At 44.7% G+C, this 26,199-nt stretch overlaps 1 protein-coding gene across 4 annotated transcripts in view; it reads left to right on the top strand.

The window, feature by feature from the left end:
* Positions 1 to 1,139: 1,139 nt before the first annotated feature.
* The window catches only part of DOCK1 (dedicator of cytokinesis 1), a 487,728-nt gene continuing 462,668 nt past the window's right edge, over positions 1,140 to 26,199 (top strand). For 2 of the 4 annotated variants that reach the window (XM_017858668.1, XM_017858667.1), the window contains exons 1-4: positions 1,140 to 1,223; positions 12,379 to 12,434; positions 17,889 to 17,985; positions 21,274 to 21,422. In XM_017858668.1, coding sequence (XP_017714157.1) covers positions 1,152 to 1,223; positions 12,379 to 12,434; positions 17,889 to 17,985; positions 21,274 to 21,422 — 374 coding nt within the window. In that variant the 5' untranslated portion in view covers positions 1,140 to 1,151. Of the gene's footprint in view, positions 1,224 to 8,413; positions 8,455 to 12,378; positions 12,435 to 17,888; positions 17,986 to 21,273; positions 21,423 to 26,199 lie in introns of all 4 variants that reach the window. The other 2 variants (XM_017858669.1, XM_017858670.1) reach the window with 2 other exon arrangements.

Below are 26,199 nucleotides of genomic sequence, written 5' to 3'. Positions count from 1 at the left end.
GTGTGGTGCCAGGACTGTTTGGAAGAGCGGAGTTGAAAGATCAAACACGGATTTGGGTCTGGCTTTTGTGATGAGGTGCACCCAGTGGGAAGGCCCAGCTGGCGAGGGAGAAGTTGGTACCCAAAGATGTGGGTTAAACTGGCTTCTTTCCTTCAGTAGAAGCAAGGGCTGGAAGGGAGTGTGTGGTGGGAAGGTGCGGTGGCCTGTGCTTGCCAGAGGAGTTTGCACATGACATGGTTTAATTTTAGAGAATTTTAGAGGTCTGCCACAATGAAGGTGCCTTTTGTGCATAGCCTCGCCTGGCTGGACTGTGGAGGATGGATGGATGAGAACTTTGATCGGGGATTTTGAAGATGAGTTTTATATTGAATGCTATATCCTTTTAGGTAGAGGCTGTTGGGTGGGAGGAACATTAATATATATATATATATTTAAATTGAGGGTGAGCTATTCGAATACTTTTTGGGCCTTAAAACTCTTTGTAGCATCCTTTTTACACCGGTGACTGTTGCCTTTATTCTATAATGCATGAGCAAAAGTGTGGTTTGAATTTAATAGTATGACTTTTTAGGGGCTTATGTAGGAGCAATATGATCCTTTTGCAAAATAGGAACAGCTTTATGTCAGGATAAACACGGGATTTCAGAATTTCTTGCTTATCATTGTCAGTTTTAAGGATTTCTTCTAACATAGGACATATTTTTGTCTATTGTGATTGTAATGTCATCTATTGGTTTAATATCAACATTGCAATGTGATAATTTTTTGTTAATTTGGTTTCCAAAGAATATTCAGTCCATGTGCAATTGATTCATAGTTAGGAAAATAAAAAGAATCTAGTAGTGGAAATAAAAGATAGTATTGAAGTGTCAATCAGAATGCTGTTAACAATGTCTTCTTATGTCAGTTACGGTCATCTGGCGTCGTGGGTAGTTATGAATTTCTCCTCCTTAAACTATTGACCCTTTATATTTGTCTGAAAGAAAAGGCCACTTCTGTGGGTATCAGAGAGGATGATCCAGGCAGCGACTGAACGTATTTCAGTATTAAAAACAACAACATTAAAACAAGCCAACACGACTCAGCATGGCCACTTCTGTCTTTACTGTTACTAATATATTTCCCCTTTTTCATCACAGCTTTTTATAACTATGATGCCAGAGGAGCGGATGAACTTTCTTTACAGATCGGAGACACTGTGCACATCTTGGAAACATATGAAGGTGCGTATGCCTCTTGGTATCTTTTCTCTTACATGTTTGGGTAGATGGCACACCTTCTCAGTGCCTGCTGGGCAAAGCATTCCTCTGTTACAGACACACAGACAGTCATGCTCCCTTCTCAGGCTCACTTTTCTTGCACATGGATACTGTTTCACGTAAGGGTAATAGTGAGGCTGTCTGTTGTTTAATACCTTATTAAGGTGAACTTAAAACTGAAATTCCCATTTTTAAACTCATTGGCTCCTTATTCTGCAAGCATGTGTAAATCTTTTTTTCTTTTTTTTCTTTTCTTTTGAGACAGAGTCTTGCTGGAGTACACTCACCCAGGCTGGAATGTAGTGGTGTAATCTCAGCTCACTGCAACCTCTGCCTCCCAGGTACAAGTCACTCTTGTGCCTTAGCCTCCCAAGTAGCTGGGACTACAGGTGCCTGCAACCATGCCTGGCTAAATTTTTTGTGTTTTTAGTAGAGACTGCATTTCACCATGTTGTTCAGGCTGGTCTTGAACTCCCGACCTCAAATGATCTGCCTGCCTCAGCCTCCCAAAGTACTGGGATTACAGGTGTGGTCCACTCTGCCTGGCCAAGCGTGTGTAAATCTTGATTGTTAATAGTTGACCACTTTATAAAAAATAGGTTTAAGATATTTTAGTTTACTTCATTGTTTTGTTTTTGAGACAGGGCCTTGCTCTGTCACTCAGGTTGGAGTGCAGTGGCACAATCACAGCTCATCGCAGGCAGCCTCTACCTCTTGGGCTCAAGCACTCTTCCCACCTCAGCCCCCCAAGTAGCTGGGACTGCAGGTGCATGCTACCACACTGTGCTGATTTTTATATTTTTTGTAGAGGCAGGGTTTCTCCATGTTTCCCAGGCTGCTCCTAAACTCCTGAGCTCAAGTGATTTGCCTGCCTCGGCCTCTCAGAGTATGGAATTACAGGCGTGAGAAACTGCGCCCGGCCTGCTTCATTGTTTTAATGTGTTTGGTGTGAACCGAGACTTTTTCTTTTAATGTCCTCACTTAGATTTATTAGCAGTATGTCTCAGAGGAGCCACAGTTTTCATCTCTTACTTCCTTTCCTTTTTTTTAAACCTGTAATACCCATTTTCTTGGGATGAGCAGAGATTTATCACAGTTATATGGGATGCCATCCAATGAAGCAATTTCTTTTTTCTTTGAGATGGAGTTTTGCTCTTGTTTCCCAGGTTGGAGTGCAGTGGCACGATCTTGGCTCATCACAACCTCTGCCTCCTGGGTTCAAGCGATTCTCCTGCCTCAGCCTCCCAAGTAGCTGGGATTATAGGCATGCGCCACTGCACCCACCTAATTTTGTATTTTCAGTAGTGACGGGGTTTCTCCATGTTGGTCAGGCTGGTCTCCAACTCCCGACCTCAGTGATTTGCCTGCCTCGGCCTCCCAAAGTGCTGAGATTACAGGTGTGAGCCACTGTGCCCGGCCTGAAGCAATTGTTATAATTATCCACTAAATAAACTGTTGGTGACAGTGGTTTTCCAATGTCCTTGACTTTTCAGACAGTTTGTTTTTGTATTTTGTGTTTTGCAAATAATTTGAGCAGGCCGTATTTCATTTTATGCTGTGGTTATTGTTGCACAGAAGGGAAGAAATGATGGGCTTGATTTTTTTAAAGACTGTTCAGATCAGGAGGTTTTGGTAAGATTGTGTTTTCTTTTTGTTGTCGGCTTAATTTCCTGCTTGAAATGGTGGTTTCCATATAGCATATGAATAAAAGGATAATTTCAGTAGCAAAATTGCTTTTTCACAAAGGGTTTTAGCAAAACCCTTCCACACGGGAGGTGGGGGTAAGAGGGCAAATCGAAGACATCCCGTAGTAATCACCAAATTGAACTTCCAACTTGAAATCCACTTTACGAGGAATGAAGTAGTGCCAGGCTTCCCTGCTCCAGGCAAACTGTGAGCAGCTCCTGGTAGACTCCTCTGAGAAACACAGACCTGTTAGCGGACCCATGTTCATAGCCCTTATTTCCCCATCTGGTGCATGCTGTACCTTCCCTAAAAAAGTCCTATTTGAAAAAAAAAATCGACTTTAGTGGCCTCTGCCTAGAAGCCAGTGCAGCTCTGCGAAACCAGTCCCAGTCCTTAAGCGGGTGAGTAGTTGTGATGGGGTCTTCCGCTTGCTTTCCGTGTTTACAGCTGACAGCTGTGTTCCCTCATCTCCTCTCAGTACACGCTGCGTGTGCCTGAGAGGAGACAGAGAGAAATTAAGTAGAGGTTAAGGATCAAACCACTCATCTCAGACACTTTTCTGATCTGAAGGGAAATGCTCTTGTATATTTTTTTTACTTGTGCTGCCGGTCAGTTGAAGTTGAAATCCTGGTTAATAAACACTGGGCAATGATGTCATTCCTGAATAGTTAATGATTTCCTGTGGCCCGTGGACATGTGGGGACTGCATTCTTGTTCTTTGCTTCTTAAGAGGAATGTGTGTGTGGTGGTGGTGGTCTTTTTTTTTTTTTTTTTTTTTTTTTTTTGAGATGGAGGCTTGCTCTGTCACCCAGGCTAGAGTACGGTGGTGCAGTTTCAGCTCACTGCAACCTCTGCCTCTTGGGTTCAAGGGATTCTCCTGCCTCAGCCTCCTGAGTAGCTGGGACTACAGGTGCTCACCACCACGCCCGGCTGAGGAATGTATTTTTTAAACAGTGAATCCTCAGGTCTGTCTGTGGTCCTTGTAATACATGTAACTTCAAGAATATCTGATTGCAGACATTTGACTTTTTGACCGACATCATAATAAGAGATCTACAGTGAACATTAATTTTCTGGGCTAGTCAGTCTTTCTAGATTCTGATGAAAATATTTCAGTCTTTGTAAAGACTCTTTAGCATAAAATGAATTCCCGTTCCTTATCAACTAACTTTTTGGTTTTAATCTGAATCTAATCAGAGAAATGCATTTGGAGAAATATTAATAGTTTTGACTTTGGGAAGCATGGTGACTTTTGTCATTAAATAAAAGAGAATAATGTACTTCCATTTGTTTTCCAATGTCTTCCTCTTGTTTTGTCTAAATTTCATGACTTGTATTAGAGTCTGGCATTTTCTTTTTCTTTCCTTGGCTCTCCTTTTCCTCTAAGACAATTTTTTGGTTTAGCAACATTGATTTTCTTTTTTTTCTATGATCCTTTTTTTCTATGATCCTTTCCAGGATATTATAGCGCTTGCTCCAGAGGATATAATTTCTAGATGATAACTCTTTATTTTAAGGTTCAAAGACTAAATTTACCTTCAAGTTATGGTTAATTTCTCTTTCTCAAGCTCACGAAAGCTTGCGACATATAACAAAGAAAATGAACTTTCTAGCTCATGGTGGAAGTGGAAATAGCTTTGAGAGGTCATATTGGTGCGGACCCCTGCCTTTAAACAATGTCCTGGGCCAACCAGATAGGAGAGGTGAGGCCAGGTCCCTAGTGTTGATTGAGTGACTCTTGTCTGGTCAGAGGCATGCCAGTCCTGCTGTCGACTAGTTTCCATAGGGTCCCCAGAGCTTCCTTAGGGTCCTCAGGGTGAGATGCTGCACCAGAGGCAAGCTGCAGGCATTGCCCAAGGATGAGGAAATTGTCCTTTAGATTCAGCCACATTCAAACTTAATTTATTCAACTCTTCAAAGGGGATAGTGATACATTTTCTTCTCTAATGACTGGACCGCCATTTTCCTGTGCTGGACTGTGCCTTCCCCGAGTTTGGGATCTGTATTTTGCCGGCATTTGCTTGTTCCCTGGGTGGATGTCTCTTTTTTTGGAGCAAGTTGGTTGACTACGTGGAGGCCACTTGCAAGCCGTGCCAGGGAGAAGTTAATTCTATAACAGCTGTGAGTCTTTCTCCTCCCAGCCTCATCCCCTCTTTGCTGTGCCCCAGAGCAGCCAGGTAATCGCTCTGTTCTCTCACTCTCCGGTGCAAAACCTCTGCCGGGACATCCTCTTCCTTCATGCTGAACTCCGTCTTGCAGCAGGGTTTGTGGTGTGACCCCTGCTTGTCTTAGGGCCCTTCCAGTTTCTGAGCTCGTGGAAGACAGAGATTGGGTCTAATCTCTTTCTGTGTTTGTGGTGCCCAGTGTAGTCTCTGGCACATGGTGTGTGGGCTCACTTTGTTGAAGAAATAGTGCATGCCAAAAATCATGGGGAGGAAAACCGTAGGTTTTCATTTTGCTTAGGAAGGCCATTAGAAGAGGAATCGACTGTCTGTGAACATTAAATAAAGACACACAACTCCTTGCCTTTCATGCCTACTGCTTGGCCCTTCCTCCTCCTGCCTCCCATAGAAAACCTTTCTGCTGTGTTTGAAGTGGCCTCTCGTTTGCCTGTGTTCTTGTGCTGTTTGGTGTGCATCTGTTTTTAACGGATGTAAGTGTGTGGTTATAGTCTTGTTCTGTTTGTTATTTTCCCTGGTGCTCCATTTAAAATGTACTCTGTTCTCTGTGTCCCTTTAGTCCATGGCTCTAACTGCATTGTGTGCACATTTCATGTTTTACTAACTGCCTGCCTCACCAGGTGTGAGCACTTAGGCTGTCCCCGCTTCCCACCATCCAAGACCAAGCTGCCCTGAGCATCCCGTGTCCGTCTCACCCTGCAGGGCACACAGATGTCTTTGGGCTGCGTTCCCAAGAGCGGGTTGCTGGGTCTTGGGAGTGGAGATGCAGACTTTGGATAAGCAGGGGCTGTGCTCCCAGGCTGGTGGCTGCAGTGGACACTGCCTCCCATGGTGACCAGGGGCTTCCTGCATCCTGCAGTGTTCTGCCTTCTACCACTCTTAACTGTGCACTTCTCATTTCTCTGATTATTATTAAACTGAAGCATCTCTTCATACATGTGGAGGTCTTATGGGTTTCTTCTTTACATAGTTTATAAACTTTGCTCATTTTCTTTCTTTTTTTTTGAGACAGAGTCTTGCTGTATTGCCCAGGCTGGAGTGCAGTGGCACAATATCAGCTCACTGCAACCTCTGCCTCCCTGGTTCAAGTGATCCTCCTGCCTCAGCTTCCTGAGTACCTAGGATTACAGGCATGCGCCACCACGCCCAGCCAATTTTTGTATTTTTAGTAGAGATGGGGTTTTGCCATGTTGGCCAGGCTGGTCTTGGAACTCCGGACCACAAGTGATCTGCCCACTTCGGCCGCCCAAAATGCCAGGATCACAGGAGTGAGCCACCACTCCTGGCCTCATTTTCTTACTATACTTAGTTGCTATCTTTTTTTTGTCTCTGTATTATTTCCTTATATATTCTAAGACGTTAATCTTTGTCAGTTTCAGAAAAGAAAGGACATGTTAATGTTGAAAATGCGGGAAGACTATCATAGGATAAAGGACAGTTGTTGAAATGGAGTACACAGCTTTGCATAACTCATTCAACTGACCTTTCTTTTTCCTTCTTGATATATGAGCACTGCGTCATAAATGGGCGCTGGTACTGGGCCAGCTTATCAGAACCACTGAACTCGACAATATGGCTATCAGGAGATAATCCTTCAAGTGTGTGGCTGAAATCTAGGCATTTTGTATCTGAGGTTCCCCCTAATCAATCTGTTGAGTCTCCACGTCAAGAGAGTGAAATGAGTTCAGTTTGTCATAACTGGGTCTTAGCAAAACCTTTGCAAGAGTCCTGGCAGTTTCTGTCCTCTTTTCTGGATACGCAGAAAACAGCTGTGTAGTAATCCCTTGGGGATTCTGCTCAGCTTGACACCATTACTTTCCGGTTCACAGTCATTCTTTCCATCCCTGGTTGTGAGAATTCACCTTTTGAGGGAGGTGGAGGCCAATTGCTCCAACAGTGGCCCTTTTTCCCATCTGTCTGATCTTTGGTTTCTGAGGTTTGACTTTTTAATAGTGTAAAGAAACCCAATATTTGGTTATTCTCTGGGAATTTACCCAGCTTACGTTTTCCAAGTGTCCTCTGTCACTCTCTGACAGGGTCCTTTGCTCTTATGGGGCAGAGTTGGGATTTGTCTTTGAGTTTTTTTTTTTTTTTTTTGAGATAGAGTCTTGCTCTCTCATCCAGGCTGGAGTGCAGTGGCATGATCTTGGTTCACTGCAACTTCTGCCTCTTGGGTTTAAGCAGTTCTCCTGCCTCAGCCTCCTGAGTAGCTGGGATTACAGGGGCCCACCACCATGCTTGGCTAATTTTTATATTTTTTAGTAGAGACAGGCTTTCACCATGTTGGCCAGGCTGGTCTTGAACTCCTGACCTCAAGTGACCGCCTGCTTTGGCCTCCCAAAATGCTGGGATTATAGGCATGAGCCACCGTGCCTGGCCTCTTTGAGCTTTTGATTAGCTTTCCAAAAGCTAGATGACCTGGAGTGACTTAAAAATGTTTGGGATTAAAAAATCATCCATCTGACCTCACAAATGGTGGGGTGCTTAGAGACTGGGTACTAACAGTAGACCCCTAGGCCTGTGCAAGGAGAGTTCCTGTCCTCAGCCTGAGAGGTGTGCCGGGGTGTGGCTGGGTCTGGTCCCTTGTTGAAGGACTCCTCTGTGTGGCATCCATGGCATGCGGGTGGCTCGAGTGTGTCTTTTTTTCTGCTCTCACTATGTTCCTTCTCTCGCCACTCGGAAGGAGCAAGAAGTGGAGGCTGGACCAAACCCAAAGGGGCAGGTGTGCCTTGTGCTTGGCCCTGGATCTTCCTGTGGGTTGAGGGCTGTGTTGTTGCTACAGAAGTGCTTTGTGAGGTCGTGGCTGCTCCAGGAAAAAGTGCCCTGTCTTGAGGCGGGAGGAAGTTATCTCTCAATGGGTTTTCTGTTTCGGGGCAGCGAGATGCTGGTGTGTGCCCTTGGAGAGATCTTGGTCGAAATCAGGCAGAGGGAGAGTGAAGAAAATGCATACACAAGGAGCCTACTCAGGGCCAGTGGTTGAAAGGCCAAGTCCTGCTCTTGGAACTGTGCATCTGAACTTCGAAGGGCTGCTTCCGAACCACCTGAGACGATGGAGGGGAAGGTGTGGAGGCCCACATGTGAAGGTTGCCAGCTGGGCTCCGGGTACGCTGTTGAAATGCTCTCTGGAAACCACGTAGTGTATCTCTAAAGCCTTAGGCTCATTGAAAAATGCTGGTGACAGACTGACCTCACTGGTTCTGCCAAGCTGAGTTCTGCACATCATGAATGTATTGTGAGAACCCTAAGATGTCTCTTTGTACTAACTGTTTCAACTTCGTGTTTCTGTAGGGTGGTACCGAGGTTATACCTTAAGAAAAAAGTCTAAGAAGGTAAGTCCTTCTTCTTAAACACAGTGCATGTCTCTTCATAAATCAGACCTTGAGAGGAGATCAATTCCATCTCATTTGTGTCTGAGAGTTTTACTTCTGTATCTCTTTCTCTGAATTAAAAAAAATACATGGGTAGGAATGTGAATGACCTTGGATTGTTTTCTTCTGAACTATATGTGTACATAGAAATTGTAGTTTCATCTTCGTGAATGAATTGCTGGGTTGTGATGTAGTGTTGGCCTGTTGTCATCTGTTCCTGAATTTTGCGTCCTTTTTAGGCCTCGGTGTGTCAGAGAGTGATCTGAGTAAAGCGACTTCAGGAAAACAATTATTTCTCAAAGTTGTCAATCTTACGTTGTCCTTAATAATAGATTAGCAGATTTGCAAACCTCATGCGTGCTCTTTCCCTCTTGCATTTAACTATTTTTACACTGCCTAAGTCGAGCTGTGAAAAAAGGAGTTTTGCTCTCCTAGAGCAGTTTGCATGAGTGGTTATTTGAATTTCTGAAACTAAGACGTGTAATTATACCTCGGATCATTGTGGTGGGCACTCCCGTACACAATTCTGTTGTGGCTTTAACATTCTTAGCTCCACAGAACCTAATTATGGCTCTTCTGTTTCATTCTATGATGTTAAGATAAGTAACCTCTATTCTAAGCTGTGGTTGGGCCGTCCACGTTAACTGATACATTTTCATATCTAATTATGCTTGATGGATGGTTCATTTTACTTTTGTATCCTAAATTTGCCTCTCATCATCTCCTTACTGGGCTGGACTCTGGATTGTGGTCCTGAGCCTGTAATAAGTCCTACAAAGTCTAGCAACCAAAGTGCCAGGGCCTTCCCACTCTGCCTTCCCCAGAGCCCCTAACCCAGGCTTTGCTGAGCAGGTCAGAGTGGGTCATCCTCTCGCTGCACCAGCACTTGGGGAGGGTCGAGGGTGGTCCCTATGGCAGCCATCCTCTGGCACAGTCATGGCTAATGTGAAAGACACTGTTAGGAAATCAGTGAGCCAGCTCTGCAAATTGGGACCAGGACCTCTCACCTCGACCTTGCCAACCTCAGACTGGGCTTCAGGTCTCGACACATCCAGTGACCTACAGCCATGAAGTTTGGACGGGAGAGATTCGACCCACTGGATGATGGAGTAGATTTCTCCAAGGAAAGTTCTATTTTCACATTGATTTTCCCTTCCACAGTCAATAGTGAATTCCAGCCAGGCCCAGTGGTATGCACCTGTAGACCCAGCTACTTGAGAGACTGAAGTGGGAGGATTGTTTCAGCTCAGGAGTTTGAGACCAGCCTTGGCTGGTCATGATAAGTGAGATCAGTCCCTAAAAAAAAAATAGCGTATTCCTGCAGATGAAACTCTGAATTTGGGAAAGCTGCAGTTGAAACCTTTAATAATAAGAGATTAAGATCATGGAGTAATATGCCCCTCCCCCATCCCACTCCTACATAGGACACAGCTGCCGCATCCTGGGCTGGATGTGCCCCAGGCAAGCTGTTCCTTTTTCTTTGAATCTTGTTTGGTATTTGTTATCACCTTCCCCAATTTGAGATCTCTTCCATTCCCACAATGTCTCCCCAGACCACAGTACTTTTGCACTACACCTGGGTGCCTAGACGTCATAACTCATTCATAACTCATCCACACAGTAGAGCTGGGTAGGGCGTAGCTATTTTTCCATCTAAGATCCCCACTGGTAGATGAAGAAATTCAAGCTTTACAGAGATTGTAAATTTGTAAGGGGCCTCCCAGGCAGTAGCAGAGAAGGGATGTGGGCCCCAGGAATCCTCACACCACGTGTCTGTAAACGACTTTCCTGTAGTTACAAGTGTGCAGTTGATCGGGGTGGTGCTGAGCAGGCCCAGCGGAAGTTGCGCATTTCAAACCCGCACGTGTGTTCAGCCTCACGCAGTCATTATCCTTCCTGTGGCTTCATGATTCTCCAGTGGGTTTGCTGAGATTGAGGGCTGCCTCCGCCTGTGGACATGGACAGGACTGGGATTGATTTTTCGTTTTTCTCTCCCATCTGGGTGGACACCTATTGCTGTCATGGAAAGACACCCCAAGCGTGTACCTGGGATTTGGAGGTGTCCCGGATAACAGGACCTGAACACAGCAACCCAGCGTTGGGTCCCTTCAGACTTCTGTTTTTTTTTAAGTTAACGTTTTATTTTTTGGAGGCAGGGTCTCACTTTGTGGCTCAGACTGGAGTGCAGTGGCATGATCATAGATCACTACCACCTCGACTTCCTGGGCTCAAGGGATTCTCCTCCCTCAGCCTCCCAAGTAGCTGGGACTACAGGTGCACACCACCATGCCTAGCTAATTTGTAAAAAAATTTTGGCAGAGACAGGATCTCACCATCTTGCCCTGGCTGATGGTGAGCTCCTAGGCTCCTAGGCTCAAGTGATCCTCTCACCTTGGCCTCCCGAAGTGCTGATTGCAGGTGTGCACCTCTGAGCCTGGCCCGGCCTTGTTTGTTGCTGAGCCTCTGACTCTCTGCCTGATGCCTTCCCTCTCTGTGATAATTCTTCTTTCTATGGAGTTTGGCCACTTTCCTTGTTGGCAGAAGCAACATGAATCATTGGTGCCTGCTAGACCCGTTCAGCCCCCTGCCTGCCCCCTGCCCTTCCCAAGCTTGAGTAGTAGTCTGTTTTCTGCATCATTCAGGGCTGGATGCTGGGGAAACCCAGGCAGAAGCTTCCATTCCCACAACAGACGCCTTGAAGCCACAGGGGTGCCACTTAATCATTTTCTGCTGCATGCACTAAATTTCACGGAGGAAGCGGTAGCTGGGTTGCGTTGTACCGTCCAAGACCCCAGCCCCATTGCCTCTTTTCTTACCTTCCTTTGCTTGCCTCTGCTTTACTTTAGTTAAGGGAGTTATTTTGCTTGCTCAGGAAGCAGGACCCAAAGTTTTTTTTTTTTTTTTTTTTTTTCCCTGAGGCAGAGTGTTGCTCTGTCACCCAGGCTGGAATGCAGTGGCATGATCTCTGCTCACTGCAACCTCCACTTCCCAAGTTCAAGCGATTCTCCTGCCTCAGTCTTCTGAGTAGCTGGGATTATAGGCCCCCACCACCACACCTGGCTAATTTTTGTATTTTTAATAGAGACGGGGTTTCACCACGTTGGCCAGACTGGTCTTGAACTCCTGACCTCAAGTGATCCACCTGCCTCGGCCTCACAAAGTGTTGGGATTACATCCCACCTGGCCTAGGACCCAAACTCTTGATAAAGCTCTTCCTGGCACTTCATAGAACGTGCCTGAGGCTGAGTGTCCTCTTGAGAAACTCTCCCCCAGGCTTCATTCTCTTCGGCTCACATGTGCATTGCACTTGAGAGAGGCAGGCCACCTTATCAGCGGAAGCTAGGCTGTGCCCCCAGGTGTTGTGCAGATTGGGTGACATTCGGCCTGCCTTCCTGTATTTTACCAGAGAGCCCCCCTGTTGGGGAGGTCTCTGAGAAAGTCCCCATGGGTCTGGGTATGTGGTCAGCGCACAAGGGACAATTGGTGGTGTAAACCAACTTTCATCATTTCGAAAGAGGAGACCATCACCAAAAATTGCTTTTGAGGCACCAGTTGGCCTTTGATCTGCCTGTGTTGAGGCCAAAAAGGTGTGATCTATGGAGCAGCCTGCGAATTGCTGTATCTTTGTGGCCTTTTTCCTTTGCACGTGTGTTGTCTGTTTGCTTCTAAGACATCGGCAGAGTCTGTACTGTGAGCTGAGTGAGTTGCTGTCTTTTCCACGTCTTTGTGTTTTCTTTGATGTGTTACATATGGGGCTTAGCATAAGACTTCAAAAATTAAGAGCGATCTAGCCACCCCTCATCCCACCTTTTTGGGTACTATTGTTTGATTTGCAGTCAGCAATCCTATTGATAATAAAAGCTACTTTTTTTTTTCTCTCCAAAGGGTATATTTCCTGCTTCATATATTCACCTTAAAGAAGCAATAGTTGAAGGAAAAGGGTGAGTCTGGTCTTGATGTTTAAATGAAGAATTGCAATGACTATATTTGGCCTTGCTGCTGTTTTGTATGATGGCGTAATATCAGAGGGTCAAGACAGTGGGTGTGATTGACTCCAGGGGGGCAGGAGTTTTGGGGAGAGAAAGGGGACTTGTGATTCAGAGTTGTGTTTAACATGACTTTGATCCTTTACAGAGTCTGAAGTCAGCACCGTGCTTGCACTCACTGTCCTTAAACCTGGGGTCACTGTTGGAAAGCATTCGCCCTGGTGCTCTGTGCGTCCTCTGTGACCTATTGACTTCATTTGGCAGAGACTCCAAAGCCCCCCAGCTCTGAGTCCCCCCCCCCCTTTTTTTTTTGGGAAGACATTGCAGGCTGTGATATAAATGGAGTTTAGGGTGAAGCAACAGTTGTTAACTTGGGACATGCATGAGTTTACATTTTGTCTAATTGTGATGTATGTGTCCTAGAGGTCATAAAACTGATGTATAAGATCATTAAAAGGACATTTCTAGAACAGGAACCCATTAGGCAGGAATGGCAAATGAATAACCAGGTGTGAACTTGGAAGAAGGAACATTAAAATGTTTTCTTTTTTTGTCTCTGCTGCATCTTCACACTCAGTTAAATATGTAAATTATAAAATTACTAATCATATGATTACTGCATAATGACATCTCTTTGGCTGATTACAAAATTGCCTTTCCAAGCACTGTACTTTTAACATATGAAAAGGACTGTTCGGGTTCCATAGTTCCATGATGCATAATTAAAACGAAGAAAATAATTTAGAGGCATGAATGATAATGACCTACGATATGGTACTTTTTAGACAGATTAAGTGTTTTGTCTGCAAAGTTTTAAAGGGAAGAAAAAGAAAGTTGAAACTTTTACTCTGTGGAAGTAACTGAATCAAGTGTGAATTTAGTGTACTTTATATCTGCATTTGAATCCTTATACAGGGGAGACTGTGTATGATTATTTAAAAAGCACTTTGATATATACAAAAGAATATATGTAAAATGTAATTATGAAGCATGATAATAAAGTGGACAACAGGTTATTCTGAGTCTCAATAAATAGAGTCACACCTAACCAGACAGGCAGACAGAGACACATTTGGTTCCTGTTTCTGGGCCTTCTGGTCCAAGGTGCCCCACTGTGGGCAAATGCATAGAATTATGGTGAAATGAAGAGTTTAGAAACAGTTTCCCTGCTGTTGCTTTGGGTTCCCTGGGATTGTTCCCCACAGTCTTTGCCTGGCTCTATCTGTCCCCCTTGCCGCGGCCACTGAAGTCTAGCTGCCCAGCTGCTCTGAAGAACCCTGGCTTCAGGCTTGACAGGTGATCTCATCCCTCTTTTCTTCCAGGTCGTTGTAGACTTCCACCTTCCCTTCTTCTCCTGGTCCTTTCCCCTTTCCAGTGCCAATGTAGGCCACACTATCATCCCACCTCTGCCTGCCGCCTTTTTCTCCAAGTTTATTGTCCTGTCTCTCTTGTAGAGTCTCTCAGGATCTGTCTCTTGCTGGTCTCTTGCATGATCATTCTCACACGGTCTCTGTCTTGCAGGCTGCCTTGTAAGCCCCTCTTTCTTGCATGATCTCTCTCTGGAGTGACCTGTTTCTTGGAGGCTTTGTCTTTCTCTTGCAAGGCTCTCTCTCATGTGATCTCTCTCACAGTATCTCGCTTGCACTGACTGTCTTGAAGGTTCTCTTTTGCTTCGTCTCTCTTGTCTCTGGACGCTGACTTTATTCATTCTCAGACATCCCAAATGATTACTCTGTGCCTGTTACCACTGATTCTGTACCTATTCCCCCATAACCAAAGCCATTCTCATTTTGTCCCCCACGCTTTTACCGGTACTGACATGGTTAGCAATTCCTCCTTATGTCCAGACCTGGCAGTGTCTTCTCATCCTCTGCCTCTGGAGCTCTACTGCAGCCTTGGACACTGTTGGTCCCCGTTTCACTGAAAGCTCCTTTTAACTCCGATGCGCTCATCGTCTTCTTGTTATGCTGACCTACTGCTCAGGCATGTCACCATCTCCTCTGTCCCCTGTCTGCTACTCTGAGGGTGCTGTCCTAGCCTTCTCCTGTTTCTTTGTTGCCCCTCCCTGATCGACATGGCCTCTGTTGTGTTCCCCTCTTCAGCTGATCTGTCTCTATGGGTGATGCTCACATCGGGACCTCCAGCCCCGACTTGTCTCTTAACCCCTCATTCAGTTAGGCAGCCAAGTAACTAATGAGAATCATCCCCACTGTTGGGTGAGCATCTGCTATGTCCCATTCGTTCTCTTTTCCAAAAAAGTTATTATTTTTATTTTGTATTGTGTATTTTTATTTTTTGAGATGGAGTCTTGCTCTTGTCACCCAGGTTGAAGTGCAGTGGCGAGATCTTGGCTCACTGCAACCTCCGCCTCCCAGGTTCAAGTGATTCTCCTGCTTTCACCTCCCCGGTAGCTGGGACTACAGGCATTCACCGCCACGCCCGGCTAATTTTTGTGTGTGTGTGTGTGTGTTTTTTTTTTTTTTTCCAGTAGAGACGGGGTTTCACCATGTTGGCCAGGCTGGTCTTGAACTCCTGACCTTAAGTGATTCACCCGCCTTGGCCCCCCAAAGTGATGGGATTACAGATGTGAGCCACCGTGCCCACCCAAAAAATTATTATTTTTAGATTTGACAAATAAAAATTGTATGTATTTATGGTATACAACATGATGTTTTGAAGTATGTATACATTGTGGGATGGCTAAATCAAACTAATTATGTGTGCATTACTTTACATACTTATCATTTATTTGTAGTGAGAACACTTAAAATCTACTCTCAGCAATTTCAAGTATACAATACATTGCTATTGACTGTAGTCACTGTTGCGTAGGATAGGCCTGCTGAACTTATTCCTCCCATCTAACAGAAAGTTGGTATCCCTCTGACCCAGCATCTCCCCACTCCCCTATGTCGCATTCATTCTTTTTTTGGTTTTGTTTTTTTTTTGTTTGTTTGTTTGTTTTTTTGAGATGACGTCTTGCTCTGTTGCCAAGGCTGGAGTGCAGTAGCATGATCTTGGCTCACTGCAACCTCTGCCTCTTGGGTTCAAGCGATTCTCCTGTCTCAGCCTCCCAGGTAGCTGGGATTACAGGCGCACACCACCATGCCTGGCTAATTTTTATATTTGTAGTAGAGACGGGGTTTCACCATGTTGGCCAGGCTGGCCTCAAACTCCTGACCTCAGGTGACCCGCCTGCCTCAGCCTCCCGAAGTGCTGGGATTACAGGCGTGAGCCACCGCACCGAGCCCTGTTCATTCTTAAAGATGCTCTGCCTTGAGGCTCTCTCCTTCAGTCTTACCAGCAGCCCCATGAGGCAGGCATTGTTGGGGTTATATATTCTTGAACCCTGGCGGGTGACAAGGTGGTAACAAAATAAGACCATAAAGCCAGATCAGATGCGTTAGTGCCAGCTGGTATATTGATCCCAGGGACCCACTGGGCCTATCAGAAGGGAGGAACCTAAGGCGGAACCAGCACCGACCGCAGGACATGGTACGTGCACTGAGGCCCTATTCACCCTGTTCACATGGTGGAAGGGAGGTCACTGAGCTCCAAGCTTCTCATAGCCAGTGTGAGGAGCCCCCAGTGGACTCCACCCAGGATCCATAAGATGAAAACAGCCCAGTTGTTGTTGCAGGTCCTCACACTGTGAGCGGAAGGAAATTTCTGCCTGCGGACTTTGTAGGGATGACACCTTAGCCTGTAATGGACCACACTTCCATCAGCATCCTTACTGGGAAACTTGGGGACCTCCTTGGCAGGCTGGAGTGCAATGGTACAATCTTGACTCACTGCAACGTCCGCCTCCCAGGTTCAGGGATTCTCCTGCCTCAGCCTCCTGAGTAGCTGGGACTACAGGCCCGCCCCACCATGCCTGGCTAATTTTTTGTGTTTATTTATTTATATTTAGTAGAGATAGGGTTTCACCACGTTGGCCAGGCTGGTCTCAAACTCCTGACCTCGTGATCCACCCAACTCAGCCTCCCAAAGTGGTGGGATTACAGGCGTGAGCCGCCACGCCCAGCCTGAAGGGTCATTCTTCATGACAGTTTTCTAGGGGATGATCTTGCCTGCACCCTTCCCTCCGATGACTGGTTCTGGAACTATCCACGAGACCACTGTTCTTTTGGGGCCCCTGTTGTCTCTTGCTTTGAGATCCTCCCCTCCGCTATCAATAAGTCATTGCAGGCCTGATCCCCAATCGTGAGCCAAAGTCAGCGTTCCTTCCACAGATCTGGACTCTGTGCACATCAAGGGATGTAGGTGGAACCTATTGTAGCGTCCCTCAGGATTCCATGCTGGCCACATTCTTGCCTGTTCAGGACATCCAGACAACCTGTGGGACCAGCTAGCCTAACTACACCAGCCACAAATTCACTCTCTCCCCCCACCCCTCAGTAGTCTGAGTCTTACTTAGCATAGTGCCTGACCCAGAGCACATGCCCAGGAAGCAACGGTTGATTTGATGAAAACCAGCACCTAAATAGGTAATGAGTTAAGAATAAGTCAAAGGGCTGGGCGCGGTGGCTCATGCCTGTAATCCCAGCACTTTGAGAGGCTGAGGTGGGCATATCACCTGAAGTCAGGCATTTCAAGACCAGCCTGGCCAATGTGGTGAAACCTCGTCTCTACTAAAAATACAAAAATTAGCCGGGCGTGGTGGCGGGCACCTGTAATCCCAGCTACTTGGGAGGCTGAGTCAGGAGAATCGCTTGAACCCAGGAGGCAGAGATTGCAGTGAGCTGAGATTGCACCACTGCACTCCAGCCTGTGTGACAGAGCAAGACACCGTCTCAAAAAAAAAAAGAGTGAGTCAAAGGTTAACCTTTTGGGGTGGAGGAAAAAGGGTAAGAAAGAGGATACAGAGTTTGATCCGAGTTGGCATCAGCTAGAGTAACCATGGACATTTGGAAGCTGTAACCTCTCATATTTTGCCAAGGATAACTGCTTCATGTATTATCATGTAATGAATTTTATGCATGATGGAAAATGTAAAAATCATCTTAACCCAAACCTGCATTTTAATGCCACATGGACCAGCTGTAATTTATGGCACCTTTAAGATAGATGGGTACACATATTATGAATATACTTTTCTTTTGCCAGACCTTGACGTTCTGTAGACTTTTAATGGAATATTATTTGCCTCCTTCATCTTACCTTGATGTATGAAGTGGATGGCTTACGTGCAGGGTAATGTATGAACCTTCCCAAGCTCTGTACAAATATAACTTGTCCCTTCGTGGAGACGTATGTATTTATATGTGTGAATGCAGTCTTATTTGTAGATTTTCTTCCCATTTGCTTAATACTGAGCACTATGGCCTGGTTGTGAAATTTACAGGTACAGCTCACAGCAGGCAGTGAAACCGTGGACTCAGCTGCTCTTTCCTTCTTTCCTCCCAGGCAACATGAAACAGTCATCCCGGGTGACCTCCCCCTCATCCAGGAAGTCACCACGACACTCCGAGAGTGGTCCACCATCTGGAGGCAGCTCTACGTGGTGAGAAAATGAGATATTCATTCAAAGCTTAGAAATAGAGAGTGAGCTTTTTTGACCCTGATTTGCCAATGGGATGTTTTTCTTTCTCAGCGAACCTTAAAAGCAGAGCTTCCGAGACAGAATTTTACTCAGAAAAGGCAAAGGAAGCGACATGACTGAGAGTTTAGCCCCTGTTGGGGGCTGTGTGCCCTTCGACCTGCCATGTATTTGGGTGTATTACAGTGAGCTGTAGCAGAAGGACTATCGGATGTGTCTTTCTTTGCATTGGAAGGAGAAATGTGGTTGTTTTCAGGCCCCTGGAACACGGGATCGGGCAGTGTGTTGATGTCACCTTTTAAACAGTAATAGGTGCTTATTTAAGGATCCAGTAGAGGGCAATTACTATTTATTTATTTATTTATTTATTTATTTATTTATTGCCATTGTCTGACAGTAGGTAATACCTCTTATCATTTAAGAAAAACAACAGAGTCTTCTAGAGTTAACCGTGTTTGTGACAGGGATAGGGAGATATTTTACATTCCAGCGTCGTGTGCAATTGTCCAGTTCTCCTGATCACAGAAGAAGTCTTATTAATGCAGAGAGGTTGAAGCTCTGACATCTTCCATTTCATATTCCCTCAGGGCATTTCTTTGCACATAAATTCATATTTGCAGAAGATTACCTTTTGTTAAGCTTGTATTTCTATTCAGAGTGTTGATTTCTCATATGCTAATGTTATTATCACCAAGCCAGGGCTCTGGAAGGAAGTCGGTACGTTAATTTCTTGAGAACATAGAAAACTTCCTAAAGTCCTGCAGCTGCTTGTTGGGCAGGCTTGTTGTTTTTGATTATACAGTGGTTTCCTGTAAATGCACAGTAATAAGCAGTTGCAGTAATTGTCATCAAACGTAGTCAAAAACCTAAAAGCGTAAAGTTAGCCATGAATGTTTTGTGTAAATCTGAGCAATTCTGTAGTCAGTGTTTCATCATCAACTTAGCAATTTTTAAACAAAAATATGGCAACAAAACAAACAGGAGTTGATGCTAATAGTCAGTGGACCTCCTTAAGTCTATCACCCTAGAGTAGGTATTCTTAATGAGCACCTTCGTTTCCTTTCACAAAACTTAAATTTGCCTCGGATAGACTTACATGGTTGGATTTGTGCAAAGAAAGCCAAAAATGGTTATAATATTTTTCTATGGGTTGGGTGCAGGGGCTCATGCCTGTAATCCCAGCACTTTGGGAGGCTGAGGCGAATGGATCACCTGAGGTTAGGACTTTGAGACCAGCCTGGCCAACATGGCAAAACCCCATCTCTACTAAAATACAAACATTAACTGGGTGTGGTGGAGTACACCTGTAGTCCCAGCTACTCGGGAAGGAAAGGCAGGAGAATTGCTTGAACCTGGAAGGTGGAGGTTGCAATGAGCCAAGATTGCACCATTGCACTCCAGCCTAGGTAACAGAGTGAGACCCCTTCTNCCTTTCACAAAACTTAAATTTGCCTCGGATAGACTTACATGGTTGGATTTGTGCAAAGAAAGCCAAAAATGGTTATAATATTTTTCTATGGGTTGGGTGCAGGGGCTCATGCCTGTAATCCCAGCACTTTGGGAGGCTGAGGCGAATGGATCACCTGAGGTTAGGACTTTGAGACCAGCCTGGCCAACATGGCAAAACCCCATCTCTACTAAAAATACAAACATTAACTGGGTGTGGTGGAGTACACCTGTAGTCCCAGCTACTCGGGAAGGAAAGGCAGGAGAATTGCTTGAACCTGGAAGGTGGAGGTTGCAATGAGCCAAGATTGCACCATTGCACTCCAGCCTAGGTAACAGAGTGAGACCCCTTCTCAAAAAAAAAAAAAAAAAAAAAAAAAAAATTCATAAGAGTTTTTGGCTCTGCTCTGTGGTCGTAGATATTAGCAAACTATTAAGGATTTTAGATAGTTGATATGGCTTTAGAACAGTGGACAAGAGAAGGCAGTGTGGATATTAGAAACTCCTAGAAAGAAGGTTAAATACCAGTGTGAGGTATGTGGTTCAGTTCTGTAGAAGGGGAGCTTTTAAAAAAAGTGGCAGTGAACACAGTTAATGTTTTAAAGATATCTTCTTTAGATATCTTTAGCTATCTTATTTATTTATTTATTTAGATATCTTTTATTTAGATATCTTTTTTATTTATTTATTTTTTGAGACAGGGTCTTGCTCTGTTGCCCAGGCTAGACTACAGTGGCACAATCACAGCTCCCTGCAGCCTGAACCTCCTGGGCTCAAGCGATGCTCCCACCTCAGCCTACTGGATAGCTGGGACTACACCTGTGAGCCACCATGCTCAGCTAATTTTTTAATTTTTGAAGAGATGAGGTTTCCTTATGTTGCCCAGGCTGGTTTCCAACTCCTGGGCTCCAGCAGTCCTCCCGCCTCTGCTTCCCAAAGTGCTAGGATTATAAGCCTGAGCTCCCAAGGCCAGTAGTGCTTAGAATTTTATCACATTAGGTTCCACCTAGATTTCTTTTCATGGAAAGAACCACTGAGTTATTTTCCTTCACATAATCTCTAATCTCCTTGATTATTGTACACTTGTAATTGCAAGCTGCAAACTGTTGCTTTTCTTTGAACCGTCAGTCCCATCAAAATTCTTAGAAAGTGGTAAGAAGTGTGAGTTTTGCATCTTATTTGCATTTTCCTCTTGTCACAGAAGCACCAAAGCTTGTAGATTGAGATTTGGCCCCTTGCAGAAGTGTCTCTTGTGGGTTGTACACACCACAGTGTGCAGCAGCCAGCCCAGGGTGGAATGCTGCTTCTTCCCTATAGTTCAGCTGAGAGCAAGGCCGAGGAGTTCAGGTTCTCAGTGTGCTGATAAGGGTCTAGGGTGCAGGGTGTTCTGAAGACCATATGCAGGTTGTAGGATTCAGATCTTTAGGCTAAGACTAATTCTGGAGGAGCTTTAAGAGTTGCCCGTCTCTGATCCAGATGCAGGAAGCTCACGAGCAGGTGTGAGCTTCAAGGTCTAGCCCGTGTTGGGATCACCTTTTTGCTTTAGTGGCACGTAGAATGTTGGATGAAATCTTGGGGATTATGCATTACTTTTTATTCTTTTAATATTTTAATGTCTCATGGAAAACCAATTCCAAATAATATGTTTCAGCGTATGCTGAAAGCACCTTTTAATTCAACATTAACTAAATCTCGTGATCTAGTGCTTATACCTCATGTGTATTTGAAGAGATACCCATTCTCTACCATCTTCACAATGCTGTTTTGTAACAAAATCTTTATGATTGGGTTTTTCCCCCTGTACAGCAAGATAACAGGGAGATGTTTCGAAGTGTGCGGCACATGATCTATGACCTTATTGAATGGCGATCACAAATTCTTTCTGGAACTCTGCCGCAGGATGAGCTCAAAGAACTGAAGAAGAAGGTCACAGCCAAAATTGATTATGGAAACAGGTTTGTTTATTTGAAAGATGATTTCACGCTTAAATTATCCAATGTAATAACATCACTATAAGCCTTCAAGAGACCGAGATCACATTTTATCATAAAACAACATGTCTACCCTCAAAATAATGGCATGTTTTTCATTTTGAAAAGGATGAGGTATTTTCCACTGGATTCTGAACAGGGGAATTTTGTGAGCCATTCTTGAAACCTTGTCATTATTCAAGGGATAGAGCCAAGAAGCCAGGGAGCCTGTCGTTTTCACCGTTCTGGAGGGAACCGTATCATTACTCCCATAGCAAGGAACTTTTACTTCTGATCATAGTTTTTGACATTGAGTCCAGATCTGGCGGGGCCTTGTGTAGTGACAAGCAACAGGTTTCTTTCTGTGGAATCCAAAGTTCTGAGAGTCGGAGTGGACATTAGATCACTGGAAAGTTTGTCACCTGTGTAGGCTTGCCAGATTTCACAAACAGAAATACAGCCCAGTTAAATTTCACTGCAGTAAACAACAAATAGTTGCTTTGTGCAATTATGTCTCTTGCCAGAGCAAGAGCTGCTCCCATCCACAGCAGGCATGCCCCCGGCTCTGCATGAGTGCCTTTAGTGCTCACCCCTGCCTACAGCTGTACCTTCTAGTGGTAGCACGTGTTTTTTGATGCTGAAAGGAAACAAGCTGCTCTGATCCTAATTCTGCTGGGTCCTGTAACTAGAATGAGGCCATGCCCTTTTCCACCTGATAATATTTGGTTTTTCATAGAATAGCAGAGCTGCAAGAAGCCTTAAAAAGTATGTGGTCACACGGTTCCCAAATGCTCTTCTATATCAGAATCACTTGGATAGCTGTTGAATTATAGAATCTCGAAACCTATCCCTTAAGGCTCTGATTTGTGATATCTGGGATGCTGGCTGGAAATCTCAAGTTTTTTTGTTTTGTTTTATTATTATTATTATTTTTTGCGATGGAGTTTCGCCCTTGTTGTCCAGGCTGGAGTGCAGTGGTGTGATCTTGGCTCACCACAACCTCTGCCTCCCGGGTTGAAGTGATTCTCCTGCTTCAGCCTCCTGAGTAGCTGGGATTACAGGCATGCACCACCACTCCTGGCTAATTTTGTATTTTTAGTAGAGATGGAGTTTCTCCATGTTGGTCATGCTGGTCTCAAACTCCCGACCTCAGGTGATCCGCCCGCCTCAGCATCCCAAAGTAACCGGGATTACAGGCGTGAGCCACTGCGCCCGGCCGGAAGTCTCAGTTTTTAAAAATAGAGTGGGGTTGTGCTGGACAGCAGATTTGGAAAACTTCTGGTTTAATTCAACCCCCTCATTTTGCACGTTGGAATGTGGAAGTCAGAAAAGAGAAGGGGCTTGCTTCCAGCCACTCAGCAGAAAGGAGTCCGGGTAAATCAGAGAACCTTTCTGTAAAATCAGAATTATCACATAATTTTCTGGTAATTTATATTTTGAAGTGTGAAAAATTTCTTAAAGCAACATTATGAGCAAGATGTAGGGTTTGGATTAGAAATGCTGTAGGAGAAGGTTTTTGTTTTTTTTTTTCCGGAAAGCCTGAGATATTAGCTATTATTGCAGTAAAACCCACTTCAAGACCACCTGCTTAAAAAAGCAGACTTTTGGAGCTTTGATTTGATTTTCTATTGGGGTATCATAATTTAAACTTATGTTCAGAGACCACCTGCTTAATTTGGCTGCAGGAAGCTAGCAAAGTACATTGTATCATGGAAAAATGTAGTTAAGGAAGGAAGTGTTTCCAAATACAATTTACTACTTTGATAGGAAATACAGTCCTTAATAAGACAGTTTTTTTTTGCCCAAGGATCTCCAGCCTCCTCTATAATTTCTCCAAAGCCCAGCACTCTGCATATATCTTCCTAGTGCTTCCTTCAGAAAACCTGTATGATGCAAAATGATATCACAGTGTTGAATGTTTGATTTTAAGGTGGGTGGATTTAATAAGGGAAAGATGTTTTGTGTCTTTTTTCATTCATTGCTTAGGCATTCTTGCCTTTTAAATTTATTTTTAACCTGGGTGGAGGGGTTTGGAGAGCTATTTGAGAATCTGATGAAGGTCTTAGTTAGACCATATCTCTAGAAAAATGCACATACACAATACACACATACAGGCACACAGACCTCCCAACACAGACACACACACGTGCGCACGCACACACACACACACACACACACACACACACACAGTTGTACACATGATTTCAAGTTGTGGAGGGGCTCCTACGCTGTCCTCATAGGTGCATTAGGTTTCCATGGACTTCATTTCTACATTGCCTTGCTGTGGTAAGTTGCACCTTCATAATGGAAATTCACTCTGATTCAGAACCAGCTGCACACTGTTTGCTGAGAATATTGCATAGAAGGGTTGACTGGACAGGCCACTTCGTGTGACGGTTTGCATGTGGCATTCTAGAAGGAGCATGGCTCTGCCATTGGAGAGTTCTGACACAGCCCAGGCTTTTGGAATAAATAACTTCTCCGAGCTTAGGTTTCCTCCTTTGTGCAATGGGTCTGACCATCTGCCCTGGCAGGTGTGAGGTGATGACGTGGCAGGACGTGCATAGCAGGCTGGTACAGGGCCGTCCTCTCATGTGTTCCCGGAGGGACCCCAATTCTGCGTGGCCTGTAGGACCTACTGGCTGGGCCTCCTAAGCTGGTGCTTTGTAGCTACCCTGGCACCAGCACTGATATGCCCATACCAGAAGTAATCATGCCTACACTAGAAGTGACCACGCCGCCATGAACATTGGCCCTACCCACAGTAGTACTGACTCTATCCACGCATTACCGACCCCGCCCACACCAGTATTGACCCCGCCCACACCAGTACAAACCCCGCCCACACCGTCTGACCCTGCTTATACCAGCACGTTCCTAGGGGCTAGTTTGGGGATAGGTTAAGGAGTAGTATTTGGGAGGGAGGAGCTTGCCTTGTTAGTGAGACATGTTACAAAGATAACTAACGAGACCTTAAAATGCTTTTACATTTTGAGACTCTGTCTCGAAAAAAAAAAAAAAAAGCCTCTATTTGTTTAAAGTCTGTTTACCCTGATGCTGTTGACAGGCCCGGTTGGTCCTCCTGCTTCACCGTCAGTGGAATTTGCTCAATAGATATTAAAAGGAAAAAATGAGTTTTCTGTATTTGCCTTCCCAGTGGTACAGTGCTTGAGCAAAACTCCAAAGACTAAATATGTTTGAGCTGCTGGCAGACTCATATCTGACTTTAAGGTGTGTGACCTCGAGACTCGAAGTCTCAGGGTAGTTTTTCTAAATGGAGCATTTATGGGCAATTCCACTTTCCTCTTTAATTTGTAACTATAAAGATGTTCTCTAATTGAAATGTATCATTCTTTTTTTTTGAGATGGAGTCTCGCTCTGTCGCCCAGGCTGGAGTGCAGTGACCGGATCTCAGCTCACTGCAAGCTCCGCCTCCCGGGTTTACGCCATTCTCCTGCCTCAGCCTCCTGAGTAGCTGGGACTACAGGCGCCTGCCACCTCGCCCGGCTAGTTTTTTTGTATTTTTTTAGTAGAGACGGGGTTTCACCATGTTAGCCAGCATGGTCTTGATCTCCTGACCTCGTGATCCGCCCGTCTCGGCCTCCCAAAGGAAATTTATCATTCTTTCAAACGACTCTCTTTACTTTTTCACATTGTTAAAAAAGCCTGTCTCCATAGACTTGTTAATTACAGGAATATAAAATCCCAACAGCAGGGTAAGAGGCACCTACGGTTAAATTTCTGCCCTTAGACCTGCATGTTTTGTTAATAAGAAAGCCAGAACCTACTGCCAGATCACAACTCTTGATCTCTTTTGTCACACAACTGCCTGTGTTCTTTAAATAAAAACTGTGGTAAAAATCACCTTATAATTTTGTTGGATTTGAGGAATCAGAGAGAATGTTCCCCAATACTGTTACAGACTGGACAGATTTATTAGCCAGATGTTACTTGTGTTTTTAGTTGGCAACTGCATTTAGCCATCTGGCCAGGAAGTTGCTTAACCTTATTGTAGATAACGTCCATATGTTTGATGTTCACATACAATAGAACATCTGTATTGAAAATCTTCCTGTGGCCTCATGTAAGGACTAGAAACTGACTCGAAGTAGAAGGGGGAGACATGCAGGGGACCCTACCAGGGTCAGTGGGGAGTAAATAAGGTGGTGGGTAGATCTCTCCTCCAAGTTTTCTTCCCTCTCTTCTTTCTCAACTCTGTGATGTCACAACTGCCAGCTATGTGTTTGGGTTGATGGATGTATATGTGATTGCATATATATGTGAATGTGTGTGTGTACATATGTAGTGTGCCTTAGGCTGGGTGTGGTGGCTCACGCCTGTAATCCCAACACTTTGGGAGGCCAAGGTGGGTGGATCACCTGAGGTCAGTTGAGACCAGCCTGGCCAACATGGCGAAACCTCATCTCTACTAAAAATACAAAAATTAGCCGGGTGTGGTGGCACACGCCTGTAATCCCAGCTACTCAGGAGGCTTAGGCAGGAGAATCTCTTGAACCCGGGAGCAGAGGTTGTAGTGAGCTGAGATTGTGCCACTGCACTCTAGCCTGGGTGACAAGAACAAGACTCTGTCTTTAAAAAAAAAAAAATAGTATGCCTTAAAACTTCTCATATTTTACATAATAATTAGTAATACATACTTCACTTGGGCCTTGTAGATCTGTAAAACTTCTCATTGGAAGACAAAGCCACTGCTGATTGCAATGGAAGTAAAAATTGAGGATTTTTTTTTTTTTTTTTTTTT

This window comes from Rhinopithecus bieti, unplaced genomic scaffold (assembly GCF_001698545.2).
Source record: "Rhinopithecus bieti isolate Rb0 unplaced genomic scaffold, ASM169854v2 scaffold_42745, whole genome shotgun sequence".
Lineage (NCBI taxonomy): Eukaryota > Metazoa > Chordata > Mammalia > Primates > Cercopithecidae > Rhinopithecus > Rhinopithecus bieti.
This window is presented reverse-complemented; position numbering and strand designations above follow the sequence as displayed.